Below are 19320 nucleotides of genomic sequence, written 5' to 3'. Positions count from 1 at the left end.
CCGTGACTTGCAGGACTAGTCTGAAGTTTCTCATTACTGGCAAAAAATTGCAATTTCTGTCACATCATTCACCCACAACATCTCTTTGGGCTTTCGTTTTTAACAACTTACAGTCTCTTCCACTGGAGCACTTCCTTTTCCTATGCCTAAATTAAATTTTGTAGATTTCCTCCTAAGATTATAAGCTCCCTGTCAGCAAAGATGTGTTAGGTTTCTTTGGTAGTCAATTGTATTGATTGAGCACTTATTGTGTGCAAAGCACTGTAGTAAGCACTTGGGAAAGTTTGATACAACAATATAACATAGACAACTAATTTACAGTCTAGCACTCACCAAAGTGCCAAATGCAGTGCTTGTCATATAGCAGGTATTCAGTAAATACTATAGACTGATTCACTCTTTTCCATTTGAATTTAGGACTACCTCCTAATTTTAAAATTTTATTTTATTATTCTAATCTGTTACAGAGAACACAATCTCAAATCTTTTGAACACTCAAGTTCTGGAAAATACCATTATGCTGAGACTTCCACCGTCTGAGCTTTCTGAAATACAGTTTGTAATCCAAGTAAAATTAATGGAATATGGTGTGAAAAGCAAGGAAAAAAAAGGCCAAAATCTTAACTAAAGTCTGAAGTGAGTTGTCTTTTTTCTCCAATATTAAAGCTGGCTCTCTAGGATTTACTTTGGTTAAAATGAAGGAGGGAAGAAACCTAGCTACCCAGATGAATATATGATTAGGCTTGTTTTTTGTCCAAAACAGTTCAACAATAACCTACTGTCTAACAACTACTTCCAATTACAGGAAAAATAAGAATGCTTCTTGCATGCAGTTTTAACCTTAGCTGAGTGGTGTTTTTTCTTTCTATTGGTGAAAAGGAAAATAGCATGTTGGATATTTTTAAAGAGACTACTTAGGGGTTCCTTTCTGCCACAAATTAGAGACCATCAATTGGAAGGAACTACATAAAAAATTTTTTTCTTAAATGAATTTAGAAGTACATGGAGTTTTTAAATAGGAAGTACTTTATTTTTTCTTTACTAGAAATATAATTAATTCTTGCAGCCAATTTGTTCAAATATTTTACTTCAAGAGAAGGAAAAAGTGACCCCAGGCAATTAAGTTGGTGCATTAAACAGATGGGTGCCTGTCAAATGTGAACTTTGGATTTTTAGCTTGCTCACACTGACCTTTAAGTGCCGACAGAGTGTTGCCAACAGGGAGTGGGTCGGCCACTAATAGAAGCAATTATAAAATGCAAATGATTGAGCATCTCTGGTCAAGCTGGTGTCCGAGAACAAAAGTCTCATAATTATAGCTGTCTAATTGAGGATACGATTATATGTCTGTATGAAAAGCAATAAGAACTTAACACTTGGAACTTCTCAAAGGTCGAGATGAAAGAAAAATAACAGGACTTTTGACGCCACCATCTTGGCTTGGAATTTGAAGCAATCCCAGTTTGAAAAAAATTGCAATACACCATCTTGTGGCTATTCTGGAGGAATGCAAGCCTGAGATCCCAGAACTTTTGGTCTCCACAAAAAGCTCAAGTGTCTCCTTGGACATAACTTTGTCCCCTTAGTCACAGGCAAAATCTATCATATTTACCCAGTTGCCATAGCACTCAAGTAATATGGTGAAGCTCGAGTGTTCCTTGTTTTGCATCAAAGGTTGTAAACTCCGATCTCTACTCCTAATCAGTTTTGAGCCTATTCATTAAGTAGGAGCCTCAAAACAATCCTCTCTGAGATATAATGCTTGCTCATGATTAGCCTGTCACTTAGCCCTGAGCAGACTTTGGGCCTAGGCTTGAATTTCCAAGTGGAAAACTTTCCTGTTAAAGTACATTTGTCCCTTGGAGACCCAGCATGTGTGGCAAAATATTATTCAGCTTAGAATGGAAACTAGAGGGGGAGAGAGAGAGAGAGTCCTCTTGAGATGCTGAGGCCATCTCTGATCAACAAGAAACAACTAAATGAGAATTTTTCCATGAATGTGAAATGCTCGGATGAATGCAGCTGCCTTGGGTCTTGAAATTTTTTTTTCATAATTTTTATGTGTTTGCTCAAAGGAAAGCGTGGTTTGAACTACTGTTCCGATTTGAAAGCTGAATTGTGCATCACTGGATATAGTGACTGCTTATTTTAGGGACAGTGCATTCTATAAAAGCGGCTAATTAAATAGAGAAAATGGAATGTTGCCAGCAATTGTTTGTTGGCCAACAATACATGTAGCCAGTGGGCATAATCCTAGGTAAATTTCGCTTATTTATCTCTAATCAACGTTGACATTCACTAATGCTCTCGAGTTGGTTCTTGGAGTTTTTCTGTTTGATTTTTTTTTCCCCCAACTATAGATTGAGGTGAGAGAGGAGAAGCAAAGTGGCCTAGTGGATAGAGCATGAGCCTGGGAGTCAGAATGACCTGAGTTCTAATTTGTCTTCTGTGTGACCTTGGGCAAGTCACTTGACTTCTCTGTGCCTCAGTTACCTCATCTGTCAAATGGGGATTAAGACTGTGAGCCCCATCTGGGACAAGGACTGCATCCAAGGTGATTAGCTTGTATCTACGCCAGGACTTAGAACGGTGCTTGATATATAGTAAACGCTTGACAAATACCAACATTATGATCATTTTTTATTATTATTATTAGGGTCTTTCCATTTCTTATGCTTTTTAGAGATACTGAAATATGTGTCCCAGGCTCAGTCTCCACAGCCCAAATAAGGAGGAAAATTCTGCCTTTTCCTTGCTGACTTCATCCAGCAGATTCATTGTGTAATTTAGGTCTCAGATTCATTGGAGCCAGTCACCAAGGTGCCACTCCATGGTCCGCTTCATTAGGGCTGTGCAGATGCAGCCATATTAACCACCATCAAGGGGGAGACACCTATTTAGACTCTGAAAAACCCTTGCTTTTCTCCTGTTTAGAGTGTAACCTCCTTATGGGAGGGAACCGTATTCAAAATTCTGTACTTCCCAAACCTCTTGTAGAATGCATCATACTAAACACCATACTAAATGGGTGCTCAGTACATGCTGTTGCTACTACTACTACTACCATTTGCTGGTTGATTCAGCCAACATCTATCCGAGTTAGTGTTTCCTGGAAACAGGACTGTTGAAAATGATTGACTGGCCAAATGCAAATGGGCTGAACCTGCAGAAAACAATCCAGCTCAGGAGAGAAGAAAGCATGACTAGGTACACAATTATTTAAAAATGATAAATATGCTTTTAGAAAGAAATGCATCTTAAGGGTACAATGCTTCAAAATTGTTGGCAAGTGAACATCTTTGGGGACAATTTGAAGATTCCCAAAAAGCACAGGGCTGGTGGCCTCCCTTAAATCCCCCCTGTTGCCATACTGATGGATGCATCAATAGAAATTCAGAAGTCTTAAAGTAATTAAGGAAGACATTTAGGGTTCTGATTTTTTCTGAACAATATCCCATTACAAAAATTTTAGTAGCATCTGAAAAGGAAATTATTCCATAAACATGTTTCCCAGATTTACTACTGGTTTTAATTCAGGAAAACATAGCACCAGAAAGAGAGGGTGAAATGGAGTCACAAGCTCCTCAAGAACACATAGATAAATTAAAATTTTTTTTTAAATGTATTTTTAATATGTGAATGAAAATAGAGTATAAAATAGTGCTGAGGAATATGTAAGTTCAATTAAAAAAACAAAAATGTTTATCAGATTTTATACAGGGTGTATTTATAAAGGTATTCATTAGTGCAAACCTGAATATCACCCAAATCTCTCAAGGAAATGTTATCCCCAGCAGAATATTAACATGGTCAGTGCAGAACAAGGAAACGTTAATGTTTCAGAAATGGATACAATTTAAAGTACAAGAGATGAAATCTTAATCAGTAGTAAATCTACAAAAAAAAATTTATTATTTCCAGATGCTACCCAGGAGTTCTTTCAAATGTAAGTGTTGTCAGAAAAACATATTCAGAGACCTTTATAGACTTCTGACTTCATACTGATAGTCAGCTTTGCCTCTTAAAATCCATTTTATCTGTAGAAGAGTAATTTGGCTCCCACATTATACTTTCGGATTTCTTCTTCATCCATTAAATTAAGTGCAGTGAACTTCCAGAAGTAAAAAGCTTTCTCTTTTCAGGCTTGAATAAGAGGAGAAATAGTCACTTGTCATGAAAGCTGGCTACAATTAAACATATTAAAGATAAATTAAAAGTTGTCAAGGTGAAACCTCTATAGTGCTCAGTTTTGAACCCTTTGTAACAAATACAGAACTATGCACAAAACCATCCCTCTACTAAGCAAATTCTTAAAACCTTGATCTCAGTAGCCCATAACTATAACCGTAAATGAATGATGAGTGGGTAAAAATTACCTTTTCCAATTGGGCATTTTTTTTAGATTTGTACAAAAACTCTCCCACTGCCACGAAGACTGATAGGACCAAGCCAGCCGCCAGAACGATGAAAATGCCTCCGATGTTCTGAACTCCAAGAGCACTGGCCTCTTTACTTTCCTCCTCTGGGCAACCATTGCCTCTCCACCATTTCTCTTTCATCATGTGTAGCTTGCCTTCTTCCTGGAGCTGGAGAATTGCTATGGTAATCTTATCTCTGTATGGAGAGCCTGGAAGACATTCACAGAGTCCATAATCACTGATTAATAAAATAGTGTTTATTGGGTGCCTATTGTGCATCACACACTGTACTGAGCACTTGGTAAAGTATGACAGAAGATATAATCCTGTCCTACAAGGAGCTCATGAATAATGGCTCTGGTTTCAGGAGTCAAAATAAATCTGTGGTCAGGAGGCTTTCACTGACTCACTAAAATATTGAAAAATATTGCAACAAAAAGTAGAAAATTGAGACAGGAATGGGGATTCTTAGATTTTGGGACCTGAGGGGGGCGGGGGCTGGGTCCCATCTGAGTATCTTGATGGGTCTTAAGATGCTGCTTCCATCTGTTTCTTATGCTGGGTTTCTTATTATCTGTGGAATTGCTTCCCTCCATGAATCCAGGTAATCAGGAATGAGGAAAAGTAGGTTTGTTTATTTTTTTTAAATCCTTGCCAATTTAAAGATTTAAATCTGAATTCCTGATCAAGAGACTGATCTTGACTGATTACGGGGACTATTAGACCTGGCAAATTAGTTTAAAATAGGAATAGTGATGTTTAATCAATCAATCATACTTATTGAGTGATTACTGTGTTCAGATCACTGTACTAAGCAATTGGGAGAGTATAATATAACAGTTGGAAGACACATTCCCTGCCCACAATAGGTTTTACAGTCCAGAAGGGGAGACAGATGTTAATATAAATAAATTATGGATATGTATATAAGGTACTACGGGGCTGAGGGAGGGATGAGTATAGGGAGCTAAGCCAAGTGCAAAGGTGACGCAGAAAGGAGTGGGAGAAGAGGAAATTAGGGCTTAGTCAGGGAAGGCCACTTGAAGGAGATGTGCCTTTGAAGAAGGGAAGAGTAATTTTGGGGGTGTGTGCCACATAATTACTTACATTTTTTATATAAATCAAAATCAGGTCTAGCTATGTTGGATTCAAACCCAAGTCCTCTGACTCCCAGGCCTGTGCTCTTTCCTCTAAGCCATGCTGCTAATGGTATGTATTATGGTAGCATTTACATCCTGCAGTGTATTTATTAATTGCCTGGGAGAGTACAACAGATGTAAGACACATTTGTCTAAACTCTGTCCTGAAATTACCCTTTCTGTGCATTTTGGGCAAGGCCCTCATTTTACTTTTCCCCTCCTGACCTCTCCACTGCTCCTCTCTGAATTGCACAGTGTTTGTATTATCTTGCCCCAAATCCCAAGGTTCTAGAGAAATGTATTGTTTTGACTGGTGTTTGGCCAGTGCAAAAGTCCTACAGCATGACTTGTAACCAATAGTACATTATGAATGATGCTATTCATTAACCACTTACTCTGTGCCCTGTCCTGGGTAGATAGAAATCTTCAGGGCTTCTTCGATGCTCGCTGTCGTTTATCTGCATGTGTAGGCAAATACGACAAGAAACACTGCCACATGGGGCTTGCTTCTGGCTTTGCGTACCACTAGATTGGGATTCACTCTTTCACTGATGACTCTGCAAGGAGTATTACTCAGCGACTCTCCCTTAAAACCGAGACTCTGACACTTCATGAACTCTCATGGTGGTTGATGATTCCACCACTTTTAGGAAGTTCAATATTTACAGTCAATTCATAAATAGTTGGTTCAAATAATTTGTAAATTCAATTTCTTTTTTTCAAGAATAATCCTTTAAATTTTGAAACTTTGATTTAGACTTGTAAACATTTTGGCATTAGAGTTGTGTAGTTAAGGTTATGAAAGAATATGTGGGTTTTAATAATGAGGTTTAGCTTGCAGTAGGACAAATCATCTGCATAAACTTTCAGGCATTAGGTTCAGTTAACAAAGACTAATGCATTTTTTTAGAGGATTGAAGCCCCCCTTTTTTGCATGTGGAGACAACAAATGCACAGTCTGATAGAGATGCTTTCACACATCTAGTAGGTATTCAATTCCATCACTACTCCTGTGAACACTAAATCCTGACAATCAGCCACCAATGTCAGATGGAATTTTACTGCTCAACAAACTGCCATGTCCATAGGCAACTAATAGATTTAAAGTCTGTCCTATCTAATTATCTTGCATATAGCCCAGCACTTAGTACAATATCTAGCACATAATAAGCAATTAACAACTGCCATAATCATCATTATTAATCAGCCACACCTGGAATAAGGAGTGGCACACAAAAGCTATCTAGAGAAGAATAAAAGCAGTACCTCACCCTCTCCCCACAAATGAATTGTGCTAACCAACTGTATTCTCCCAAGTGCTTTTGATGTTGATAGGGTGGAGATGGGGCCCTTCAGTCAGTTAAAAAAAGAAATAAAGCCAAGCTGAGCAAAATAGAATGCCCAACTATCCTGATGTGTGCTGTGGAAAGCTCTGACCATCCTGCAAGGGGGATGTAAAATCAACGATCCAGTGGAATGAGAAAAAAGCTGTTACAATTGACAGTCAGGAAGAGGGAGGCTGCAGCAGAAAAACACCATTAACTAGAAATGTTCTCCCTCCAGATAAAATAGATTCTCGCCCATGGTGAATTAAGAGGCTTGGCTTCCCCTGTGCACACAATTTAAATACTTTTTTAATGAAAACCACTTTGCTGTGCTTTGTTGTTTTAACCTAGTTTGATTCTTATCTTCCTCTTGAAATGTAACACCAAGTTCATTTTACAGATTGTAAGTCAAAACACCACTCTTTTCCAATTAGTCTATAGAATCGCATTTAAGAAAAGCCTACCCCCGTCAAGGATATAGAGGTATTTAATGTATCAAAACTTAATTAAAACCAGCTTATGCTTATTTAGCATTTACTGCTTCATCATTGCTGATTGTTCTACTAAGGTATTTTTGTGTAAACAGAGCTTTCTCTAATTAAATAGCTGCTTTCTGAGTCATTCAGTGGTATCTCAGTCCACTTGGGTCAATACAAATAACTCCCACAGTGATGGATTGTGATGTCACAAATGCTAAATGAGTCACCCAAGAGGTGGAATCCACAGTTAAAGAACTCATATAATGAGCACAACAGGCATAAAAAGGCCTAACAATTGAGTTAAGGACTTTACCTATTTCTTGATATTTCCATAGATGTCTGTCCATATTCCTGGCTTCCTTTGACCTCTCCCAAGCATATTAAACAGTAGAATTTATCAGAACTCTTTAAGTGCTTTGGGAACGTTCCATTGCCTTTGCCCTCAAGGATTAATCAATGATATTTATTGAGCACGTACTGTGTGTGAGCACTGAACTAAGCACTTAGGAAAGTACAATATAATAGTTGGTAGATGTGATTCCTTCCCACAAGGAGCTTACAGTCTAAGTGAAGCCAGATTTAAAATGAATTACATATAGGGTACAGTATAAGTACCATGGGGCTGCAAATGAGTATCAAAGTGCTTGAAGGGTACACAATCATGCATGGATGACACAGAGGGGAGGGCAGGAATGGGAAATGAGGGCCTAGTCAGGAAAGGCCTTGTGGAGGAGATATGAGTTTTAGAAGAGTTTTGAAAGTGGAGAGAGTGGAGGACTGTTGGATATGAAGGAGCTGCTGATCTATTGCAGGAGGCTGATAGACACAACCCATTCTCAAAACACCTTAGTTGTGGATAGGGGGATGGGAGGATAAACATGTAAAAGTTTAGCTTAATCTTAATCCCGAATATGCATAAATATTTGTGGTGGCTGCTTGATATGAATGGATATGACTGGGGAGGTGAAGCTTGATTGGGGGAATACTTCCTGGAGGAGGTGGGTTGGCAACTATTCTTTTCCACATCCTTCCACCACAGAAGATCAAGTAAGACAATGTCTAGTCTTGTCTCTCTGAGACCCTAAATCCCATAACTGGCTGATCTGGAAGGAGTAATGGAAACATGAAATGATACCACCCTCCCCCCGACACTCCCTCCACACCCTCCCCTCAGACCTACACTGATTCTAGAGTAAGCCATCTAAGATCAGACTGTTCTCCAACAGTAGGGTGCTGTGAGCCAACCTCAATCAGTCAGTGGTGTTTACTGATCCCCTTCTGAGTATGAAACACTCTATTAAGCACTTAGTCCAAAAGAAGCAATGAACACAATCCCTTTCCTCAATGAATTTACAATCTTATGTGTCCACCTCCTAGTCCTGTGAAATGGTTTACCAGCTCAGCCATGTGGCTGTTGTGTGACCTTGGGCAAGTCACTTAAATTCTTTGTGCTGGAATTATCACATCTGTTAAATGGGGATGAAGACTATAGACTGTGGGACAAAGACTGTGTCCAACATGATTATTTTGTATCTACCCTAGGGTTTGGGACAGTGCTTGGCACAGAGTGCCTAACAAAACTCAGTTATTATTAAGCTCATCACTGAGTTTTTCAGGGTTAATAATAATACTTGACCTGTTTTTAAGTGACTTTGAACAGAGGAGAAATATAGCCTATAGGATTTAGATAATAACAGATATAGTATGTTAATTGAATGTTTAGTAGGTATAGCTCTTGTTTGGTTCAAACCAATTTGAAGTCTGGTATCTCTTACTCTACTGTTGGAGAACTCATTGTATTATGTGTATTAATCCCTTCGCTAAATATAAATAATTCATGAAATCCTAGCAGAGGTATGAAATAGCAGATCATAAATTATTGCCTGAAACCTTTTCTCTGCAGTGAAGTCTTTAATTTAAGGGAGTGGAGTGTGAAATACCTCTTTCTACATCAGAATTTTTAGATGAAATTATATGAATGTGTCTCTTCAAAATGTGTCGATTGCCCAAAACATTTTAATTGTGCTATAATATGAATAAATAAAATGCCTGATTCATTAAAAAGGTTAAAAATGAAGAATAAAATTCCACTGAGTAGAAAAGTTAAAAAGTCTTGTGATAAATCTCACTAGCTGAGTGACTTGAATAGCAATGCCTTTGTGATAGAACTACCATAGCCAAATATAGGCCCTTCATATGTAAGTGGAAAGCACTAGGGTATTGAACATACAAAAGTTGGCCGACTTTTATCAAAAAATCCAATATGATATGCATAAAATGGCTACATATGGGGAACAGAATGGTATTGAGAAATGCAGTGTAGGCTATTTTGCTGGCACTGTTTGGTGACAGGGCTAGACCGAAAACTTTCTTACTGCTGAATAGCATGAGGAAACTCCAAGGTCTCCACTCTGATCTCTTCCAGCTCCCTGAGTCTATGATATCACATTCCTAAGTTCAAGGCAGCAGTGCTAGAAGGAAAGGAACTCTTTTGGCATTTTCCTTGACTCCTTCCTCTCCTCCAACACCCATATTCGGTCTTTTGTTAAATCTTGCCTCTTCCTCCCCCATAATATTTCCAGAATCCACCCCTTCCCCTCCACCCAGAAGGCTGGTCCAGGAATTTGTTCTATCATGATTCGACTACTACATATTTCTCTCACTGGCTTCCCACCCTCTCCAGCCCAAACTTCATTCTCGCTGAGTTTTCTAAAGCATCATTTGCCCACATTTCCATGCTCCTCAGAACCTCCACTGGTTGCCCTTTCTTCTCCATACCAAGCCAAAACTCCTGTTAAAGCATTTAATCAGCTCTCTCCCTTCAGTTATCCATTCTCTTTGTCCATTATACCATAATTTGCACACTTCAGTCCTCTCAAGCCAACCTGTTCCCTGGTCTTAATTTGTTTCTCTCTTGCATCTGATCTCTTATTGACACCCTTCCCCCAACCTGCAGCTCCCCCTTCAAATCCATCAGACTACAACTTAGCATGGTCAAAGCCTATCTGAAATTTCAGGAACATCTCTACCAACTCTATTTGTTATATTCTACTCTACCAAACTTTTAGTACAGTGTTCTGCACACCATAAGCGCTCAATAAATATGATTGATTAATTTATCTCCAAAAGGTCCTTCCCATTTTTTAATGGTATTTGTTAAGCACTTACTATGTGCCAGATGCTCTACTGAGTGCTGGGGTTCCTCCCTCTAGATTGTAAGCTTGCCTTGGGCAGGGAATGTGTCTTGTTATATTGTACTCTCCCAAGCACTTAGAACAGTGTTCTGCATGCAGTAAGCACTCAAATACAATTGACTGAACAAACGAATGAAAGATAATCAGGTTGGATACAAAGTCTTAATCCCCATTTTACAGATGAGGTAACTGAGGCACAAAGAAGTTAAGCAGCTTGCCCAAGGTCATTGAGAAGAGAAGTAGCGGAACCAGAATTAGAACTCAAGTCTGCTGAATATCAGTTCCGTGCTCTTTCCACTAGGTTACTGGCTCAATTAATTTCTCCTCTCTGTCTCTCTCGCACCACCCATGAAGTTATATATTTGGCAAATACCAGTAGCTCTTTGGCACACCCCCTATAACTTTTCATTTAATTCATTTTTACCCAGCTTCTCCAGTCTCAATAGCACAGTTCCGACTTCCTGACTATAAGTATGTGAAGGACAACCCCTCTCCTCCCTTCCTCCACCTACGACAAACCCTTCTGAGGGCAGCATTATTAAAGCAGGGCAGTATTCTTACCATCTGGTCACTGAAAGTGTGGGGTGGAAAGCAGGAGAGTGACAAAGGGAACTCGGAATAAAGACATTCCCTCTTCCTTTCTATACACCTCTTCCAGTGACCCCAAAAACCTCCGTGCTTTGTTCCCCACCCAGCTCTGTTCCAACCAGTGGGTGGGGATTTTCTGTTGGAGGCCCAGTGGCGGCCTTTTAGCTTCCTCCCATCACAGTCATGGGGAAACTTCAATAGCTATAGCAGTAGCAGAATCCACTGGCTTATATTTTTCTTGGGAGGCAACAGAGCCCCTCAGTTGAGAAGCCACCTATCAAATAGCCACCTACCCTACAGAGGTGTCAGTTTTCTTTATGGGGATGAGAGCTGGGGATTTTGGAAATGATGAGGACTGAGGGGCAGGCTGTATGGAAGGAACAGAACTGGCAGCTGTCATTTTGGGTCTTTTCAGCCCTGATTGGAAACACTCAGGCCTTGTCAGGGAACTGGGATGTGTTATGTTGAATTCAGCTCAGAGAGCTGTGAGGGTCATCAATCCCCTCACCCTCATGGAAGAAGGGGCAGTCACAGTGACCAGGTGTATATTTTAGTGCCAGGGATTTGTTTCTCACTAGGCAAGGTATTGCTTGGTCCATATTTTGACCATGACCTTCAGAGGGACTGAGCTGACAAAGGCTTCATCGAAGTCTTTACCCAGAGTTTAGTATTCCACCAGTAGGATTTCAGAAACCTTGGAAAACACGGTCCATTTACTAGCAGACTTCTGTGGTGGTCATTTGTGAACTACTGTGCTAAATATATGATCCCTGAATAGAAAAATCATATTCCAATAAATGAGTTCAATTGACTGGGACTCAAACACTGCTCTCCTAACTCCCAGTATGGCTATGCTAAAATTGGCAAGTCTTGAATGAAATGCTGGAAATTAAGGTTTGTTGGCCAGGAGTGAAGGGGCTTATAAGATTTGGCATTTAAAATGGCAATTACATATGAAGACTTCATTATAAGTTAATTGGGAGTAATTGAGTGAAAGACTATGAGCCCGGGAGTTGGGAGACTTGGGTTCTAATCCCAATTCCACCACAATGACATGTTTTAGCCCATTGCTTTGGGTAAAATGGGAAATTAAGTGGCCTACAGAGCCTTTGTTGTCCCCATTCAATCGCCCACCAGTAACAACAAAGAGTAATGAGTACAGAACAGACACATCACCTACCCATGGGGGTGCCAACCCCATAACCCTTTGAGTCTATAAGGCCTCCAATCTGTGTCAGGTTGCAGTTTCGTTGGGTGACGAATTCGATGGTTGTTGACTCCATCAGGAAGGCATAATCTGAGGTGAGCACCCGCTGGATCCCCTCTTCATTGCTTTTGACAAGAACCGATTGTCTCCGGCTACTCATAAAAGCCCACATTTTGTCATAAGTGGAGATTTTTGATTTCTGAAACAAGACAGATAAAAGCAAGACTTCCTGTGAGAAAAGGTTTTCTTTGTTTTAAATATGGCATTTAAGTACTTACTATATGTTAGACATTGCTAGACTATGTGCTTAATGCATTGGATAGATACAAGATAATCAGGTTGGACCAAGAGGCTCAAGAAGCTAATAGCTTAGTCCCCGTTTTACAGATGAAATAACTGAGGCACAAAAAAAGGTACCAGAGAAAAACACAAAGATCAGTAGGGTACTGCAGCTAGATAGTTAACAGATTTTATACTGGACAGTCTGGTTTTCCAATGGCTTGTCCCTATCCAGATCCAACAATGGACATTCTTATGTCTGTTCTTTCACTTTGAGCAGAGATCCCTCAAACACAGCTCCTCCTGAGGAATTGTGTAGCTCAGAGGCCATGCCAACCTCACAGTGACCCAGAAAGAGAATGCAAAGATCCAGATGCAATTGGCGTGTCCCCCTCCCCCCAATAAAAAGAAATGCTGTAGGATCAAGCAAAATCTACACGGTTCCTCAAACTGGTGGCAATGAGGTAAACTTGTGATGCTGTGAGACAAGCATAAGGAGTGTGATGTCATATGTGTCTTGCCTAATATCAGGGAGGGTGGCTGGCCACCTATGGGCAGAGGTGGCTTTGGAGAAGTTTTTTTCAAGGTATTTTATCGGTACTTCTGAAGCCCCCAAATCCTTAAGTGAATCAGTCAATTTAGTTTTTGTTGCATCAGCAGGAACTCAATCAAATGTCTTCATACAACTTTTTCCCCTTGGACGGTAGTTATCAGGGTTCAGAGAGCATAAGTGAAGTCAGGCAGAGACTGGTCTCCTTCCTGCTAAATTTAAAAGATGAGAAAATGCAGGGCTCAGGAAGATGCCTTTAATGAAGCTGCCAGATATGCTGTCATCTTGTTTTAGGAAGCAGAAGGGAGTGCCATTTAAAAATTTAAAATATTTGAAGGTAGAACTAAATAAATAACAAATAGCTAATGTTATATGGTCTGTTGCCTAACTTGATAGAGGTTTTTGACCTGGAAACAGGTCAGGATTTTGAGGTCCTGAAATGACTAAGAAAACAATTCTCCTGGGCATCTCTGAGGGCCTTGCAGTTAGTTTACAGTAGACATAATTGTTTTTCATGCACAAGCCTACCAAAGAAAGGAACTTAAGAGTCTACTTTTCACACTGTTGTAGATCTCTGGTTCTGTTTAAAGGAACAAAAGAGCAACCGATGAAGAGTATTATAGCAGGAGATCCTTGTCCACTTTGTATTTTTCTGCAGTTAACTACCCACAGACTTAATTACAGTATTAAGCATTTACTAGGTATGAGAGAACTGAGCTCTAAGTACTGTCAGATACAAATTAATCTGTTCAGATGTGTCGCTACCCCACAAGGGTTTCACAGTCTAAGGAGGGCATACAGCAGGTATTCATTCATTCATTCAATCATATTTATTGAGTGCTTTCCATGTTCAGAACACTGTATTAAGCGCTTGGGAGAATACAACAATAAATGGACACATTCCCTGCGCACAGTGAACTTACAGTCTAGACGGATGAAGACAACATTTATACAAATAAATAAATTACAGATTTGTACATACGTTCTGTGGGGCTTGGAGGTGGGGGGAGAACAAAGGGAGCAAGTCAGGGTGATGCAGAAGGGAGTGGGAGAAGTCGGGGGTGGGGGCTTAATCAGGGATGACCTCTTGGAGGAGATGTGCCTTCAATAAGGCTTTGAAGTGGGGGAGAGTAATTGTCTGTCAGATTTGAGTAGGCAGGGCTTTCCAGGCCAGAGACAGGATGTGGGTGGAAGGTCGGTGGTGAGATATGTGAGATCGAGGAACACTGAGAAGGTTAGCATCACAATGGCAAAATGTGCGAGCTGAGTTGTAGTAGGAGAGTAGTAAGGTGAAATACTAAGGGAAAAGGTGATTGAGTGCTTTAAAGTCAATGGTGAGGATTTTTTGTTTGATGCGGAGATGGATGGGCAAACACTGGAATTTTTTGAGGAGTGGGGTAGAAAAATGATCAGGGCAGCAGAGTGAAGTATGGGAAGTATCTTCTTTCTATTATTCAGAAGAGGAAATGGATGCCCAGAGATGTTTAGTGACTTGCCAAAGGACATTTAGGAGGCCCCAGCAGAGCTAGGACTAACATCAGTATTACTGATTCTTAGTCCCATGCTCTTTCCATTAGGCCATAAAAGGATTTATTATTTTAATTAAAATATTGTGTAGAGCATAGCATGTGCCAAGTACCAGGGCAACTACAAGATAACCAGGTTGATCACTGTCTCTGTCCCACACAGGATTCATAATTTAAGAAAGGGAGAGAACATGCATTTCATTCTTATTTGACAGATGAGAAAACTGAGACCAGATAAGCTAAGTGACTTATTCAAAGGCTGCATAGTAGGTAAGTGGCAGTGTGGGGATTAGAACCCAAAACTTCTGACTCCCAGGCCTGTGCTCTTTCCACTAGCCCAAGTTGTTTCTTGAATAAACAGTGTTCCTCTTCCTTAACAATGCCTGACAAGATTACCTAAAGGTGAATGATCCACCAAGACACTCCAGTATCTTGCTTCATAAGGAAAGTGACCCTAAATTGCAGCTTTTTTTCCATGTCACCAATGTAAATCTGGCAGCTGCCAGATTGGGATCTTTTCCCAGTCAGTTCCAGTGCATCAGTTTTGCTGCTGATACTATCGAAATTAATCCATCACCAATGGCCAAATTTATATTTTGAATTTCCTCATGGAGTGTGATTTGATGGTCCATAATACATGGTCAGTCGGACACTTACAACCTGGCCAATGCCAATGAAGGTAATCTGGCTCAGTGTTGCTTTTTAATTTTTTTTCATTAGAGTAAATAAATCACCAACAAAACTGCAGCATATGTGCTAGAGAAGAGCAGCTGAGCCCCTATACGGGATTGTGTGACCCTGGTCACCAGGAAATTGGAGTTAATTTAGGCAAACAGGACTAAAGCCATATGCAGTTTATATCAAAGGTGAGAGGCGTCCCATTTAGTCATCTGAGAAGCTTCAGCCGTTAGCAAACCTGTCAGTCCTTGGAATAATTCTGGCAGTTTTCCTCGAAGCATCTGCACTCTCTCCGCCAACTCATTTGAGAAGAGGGGCAGAGAGCTGCAGCTCTCAGCATTATGGGGAATTTTTGATTGTTAAATAAAAGGAGTTGGTGAAAGCCAGAGGGACAGCAGTGTTAAATATGTAGTTGAAGACATCTCTTAAATAGGTGGACTAATTGTGGAATATTCCATTCTCCAGTGGGAAGCCAGCCTGTCTGAATTCTTGGCAGTATAACTCTCTTCCAGTGAAATGTTCCAATAAAGAGTAACACCCAGCTAACTGAACTTTCCAGTTTCCTAGTGAGGCACACAATAAAAATGATAATAATAATAATGGTATTTGTTAAGCACTTACTATATGCTAAGCACTGTTCTTAACGCTGGGGTAGATACAGAGTAATCAGGGTGGACACAGTCCTGTCCAACATGGGTTTCACAGTCTTAATCCCCATTTTACAGGTGAGGTGACTGAGGCACAGAGAATTTAAGAGACTTGCCCAAGATCACACAGCAGAAAAGTGGTGGAGTCAGAATTAGAATCCAGGTTCTTCTGACTACCAGGGCCAGGCTTTATCCTCTAGGCCACACTGTTTTCACTGTTCTAAGGCAAGTGGCAGATAGGTGGTGGAGCCGGGATTAGAAAAGCAGCATGGTATAGTGGATAAAGCATGGGCCTGAGAGGAAGAGGGTAATGAGTTCTAATCTTGGCTCTGCGACTTGTCTGCTGTGTGACCTTGGGCAAGTAGCTTCACTTCTCTGGGCCTCAGTTACCTCATCTATAAAATGGGGACTGGGACTATGAGCCCAACATGGACAGGAACTGTGTCCAACCCGATTTGCTTGTATCCATCCCAGCACGTAGTACAGTGCCTGGCACATAGTAAGCACTTAACAAATACCGTCATCATTAACCCACGCCCTCTGACTCCCGAGACTATACTCTTGCTACTAGGCCATGCTGCTTCCTTATGCTTTGTTTATGAGATCCAGCCAAACTGTGATGTACCTGGCTAGGATCTAGTTGTGAATGGAGGGAGAAGGATTCCTCTATCCAAAGGCTCTCACCCTGGTCCACCCTGGGCTCTTTCCACTGAGCCACGCTGCTCCTCTAAAAGAGAGAAGCAGCGTGGCTCAGTGGAAAGAGAATGGGCTGGGGAGTCGGAGATCATGGATTCAAATCCCGGCTCCACCACTTGTCAGCTGTGTGCCTTTGGGTAAGTCACTTAACTTCTCTGTGCCTCAGTTATCTCATCTGAGAATGGGCATTGGGACTGTAAGTCCCACGTGGGACAACCTGATCACTGTGTATCCTTCCCAATGCTTAGAACAGTGCTTTGCACATAGTAAGCACTTATCAAATGCCATTATTATTATTATTATTGTTAAAATCTGCCCTTTCCTCTCCATCCAAACTGCTGCCACTTGGCTCCACACTCATCATTTTCTGCTTTGACTACTGCAACAGCCTCTCTGATGACCTCCCTGCCTCCTCTCTATTCCACTCCAAACTGTACTTCATTCTGCTGCCTAGATTGTTTTTGTAAAAGAAGTGCAGCCTTTGTCTTCCCTCTCTTCTAAAACCTCCAGTGGTTGCCCAGCCACCTCTACATCAATCAGCTTTAAGTGACTCAATCAGCTCTCCCCAACCTACCTTATATCACTGATTTACTACAACTCACACATTTCCTCTAAGCCCAACTAGTCACAGGACCTCAGTATTTGTCCATCTCCCAGCAATCTTGTCTACCTTGGCAATCTTGTCTATCTCTGCCGACTTCTGTCCAATTCCTCCATCTGCCCTGGAACTCCCTCTCCAATACTTTTAGTAGCAGCATGAGGGAGTTCTCTCCTTTCATATCCAAATGACTACCTTAAACCAGTGTTTGACTCAAGGTGAGTGCTTAACACATACCATAAACCACCACTCTCCCCACCTTCAAGGCCATCCTGAAATCCTTCTCTAAACCCTGATTACCCTATTCACTATCCTTTCTGCATGACTATGCATGTGGATCTGTATCCCCTCAGCACTATTCATCCCCCCACTATCAGCCCCACAGGACTTATGTACATATACTTATGTCCTACCCTTTCCTCTATCTGTATTTAAATTTCACCCTTTATCTGTCCCTCTAGACTGTAATCTCTCTGTGGGCAGGGATTGTGCCTATCAACTCTATTTTACTTTCTCAAATGCTTAATTCAGTGCTTTATTATTATTATGCTGAATAAATCTGGTTGGAGAGAAGACCATATATGAAACTAGACTCTAAGCCCCTTGTGGGCAGGGAAGATGTCTACCATGGCTTAGTGGCTTCTCTCCAACCAGCTTTATTAAGCATATTTATTCAGTAAGTGCTCGATAAATGTTACTGATGTATTGAATTGCTACCTAAAATGGAAGTTCCAGGTATTTGCATAATGGTTAGATAGATGCAGATATTAAGCTATACTGTTCACCAGTACTGAGTCCATGTCAAAACTCATTTAAGTGGGGAGTAAAAAGGTTTCTGGTAAACTTAAACTGTCAAGACCATTAAACTATGTAATTCAGTAGCAATTTTTGGACTTTAGCACTTTACTAAGTGCCAGGATCATAGGTAGATAAAAAATAATCAGATAAGACACAGGTCCCCATCCCACAAAGTGCTCACAATCTAAAAGGTAGGAAGAGACAGATTTCTTATCCCCATTTTACATATACAGAAACTGAGGCCCACAGAGGTTTACTGACTCAGCCAAAGTTATCCTACGGACCAAAGGTAAAACTAGTACCCGAATTCCTACTTCCCAGTCACATGCTCCTCCTGCTAGTCCATGCTGCTACTAAAAGTATTGGCTCACAAATAATAATTACTGTTTCATCAATCAATCATTAATATTGAGCACTTACCATATGCAGAGCACTGTACTAAGCACTTAGGAGAGTAATAATTGTATTTCTTAAGCACTTACTATGTGCCAAGCACTGTTCTAAGCACTGAGGTAGATACAAGATAATCAGGTTGTCTCACGTGGGGCTCACAGTCTTAATCCTCATTTTACACATGAGGTAACTGAGGTTCAGAGAAGTTATTCATTCAATAGTATTTACTGAGTGCTATGTGCAGAACACTGTACTAAGCGCTTGGAATGTACAAATCGGAAACAGATAGAGACAGTCCCTGCCCTAAGTGACTTGTCCAAGCTCACACAGCAAACAAGTGGAGGATCAGGATTAGAACCCAGGTCCTCTGACTCCCATGCCCATGCTCTTTCCATTAAGCCATGGTAGACATTTTCCCTACCCACAAGGGGCTTAGAGGCTAGTTTCATATATAGTCTTCTCTCCAACCAGATCTTCACAGCACTTCTTTTCCTCTGTATCTACTTTTCTTTTCCTAATAAAGTCATTAATCATGAATCAGATATTAAATATCTTTGAAGTTATATTTTTTTAATTATTCCTATTTCTGAACCAAATCTTGGGGATGAGTGATCATCTAGTTAAAAAATGTCATTTGTCACTCTGGCAGGATGGGAACAATAGGAGAGATCATTAACTCATCATTCCAAATACATTTCATTCTTTTCCAGCAATTTCTACCTCATGAACTTCTGAAAAGCGGGCATTTGCCAAGCAAAATAAGCTTTATGAACTTTTGCCTTATCCAGGGATTCAAATCCATCTT

At 40.4% G+C, this 19320-nt stretch overlaps 1 protein-coding gene across 3 annotated transcripts in view; it reads right to left on the bottom strand.

The window, feature by feature from the left end:
• The window catches only part of GRIK2 (glutamate ionotropic receptor kainate type subunit 2), a 299192-nt gene that overhangs the window by 9628 nt on the left and 270244 nt on the right, over positions 1–19320 (bottom strand). For 2 of the 3 annotated variants that reach the window (XM_029047234.2, XM_029047235.2), the window contains 2 exons: positions 12324–12549; positions 4377–4627 (listed from right to left, as the gene is read on the bottom strand). In XM_029047234.2, the coding sequence (XP_028903067.1) occupies positions 4377–4627; positions 12324–12549 (477 nt within the window). Of the gene's footprint in view, positions 1–3978; positions 4144–4376; positions 4628–12323; positions 12550–19320 lie in introns of all 3 variants that reach the window. The other variant, XR_003753682.2, reaches the window with a different exon arrangement.

The sequence above is a fragment of the Ornithorhynchus anatinus genome, chromosome 19 (genome assembly GCF_004115215.2).
Source record: "Ornithorhynchus anatinus isolate Pmale09 chromosome 19, mOrnAna1.pri.v4, whole genome shotgun sequence".
NCBI classification, from domain to species: Eukaryota; Metazoa; Chordata; class Mammalia; order Monotremata; family Ornithorhynchidae; genus Ornithorhynchus; species Ornithorhynchus anatinus.
The sequence above is the reverse complement of the archived record's forward strand: the minus strand, read 5'-3'. Positions and strand labels throughout refer to the sequence as shown.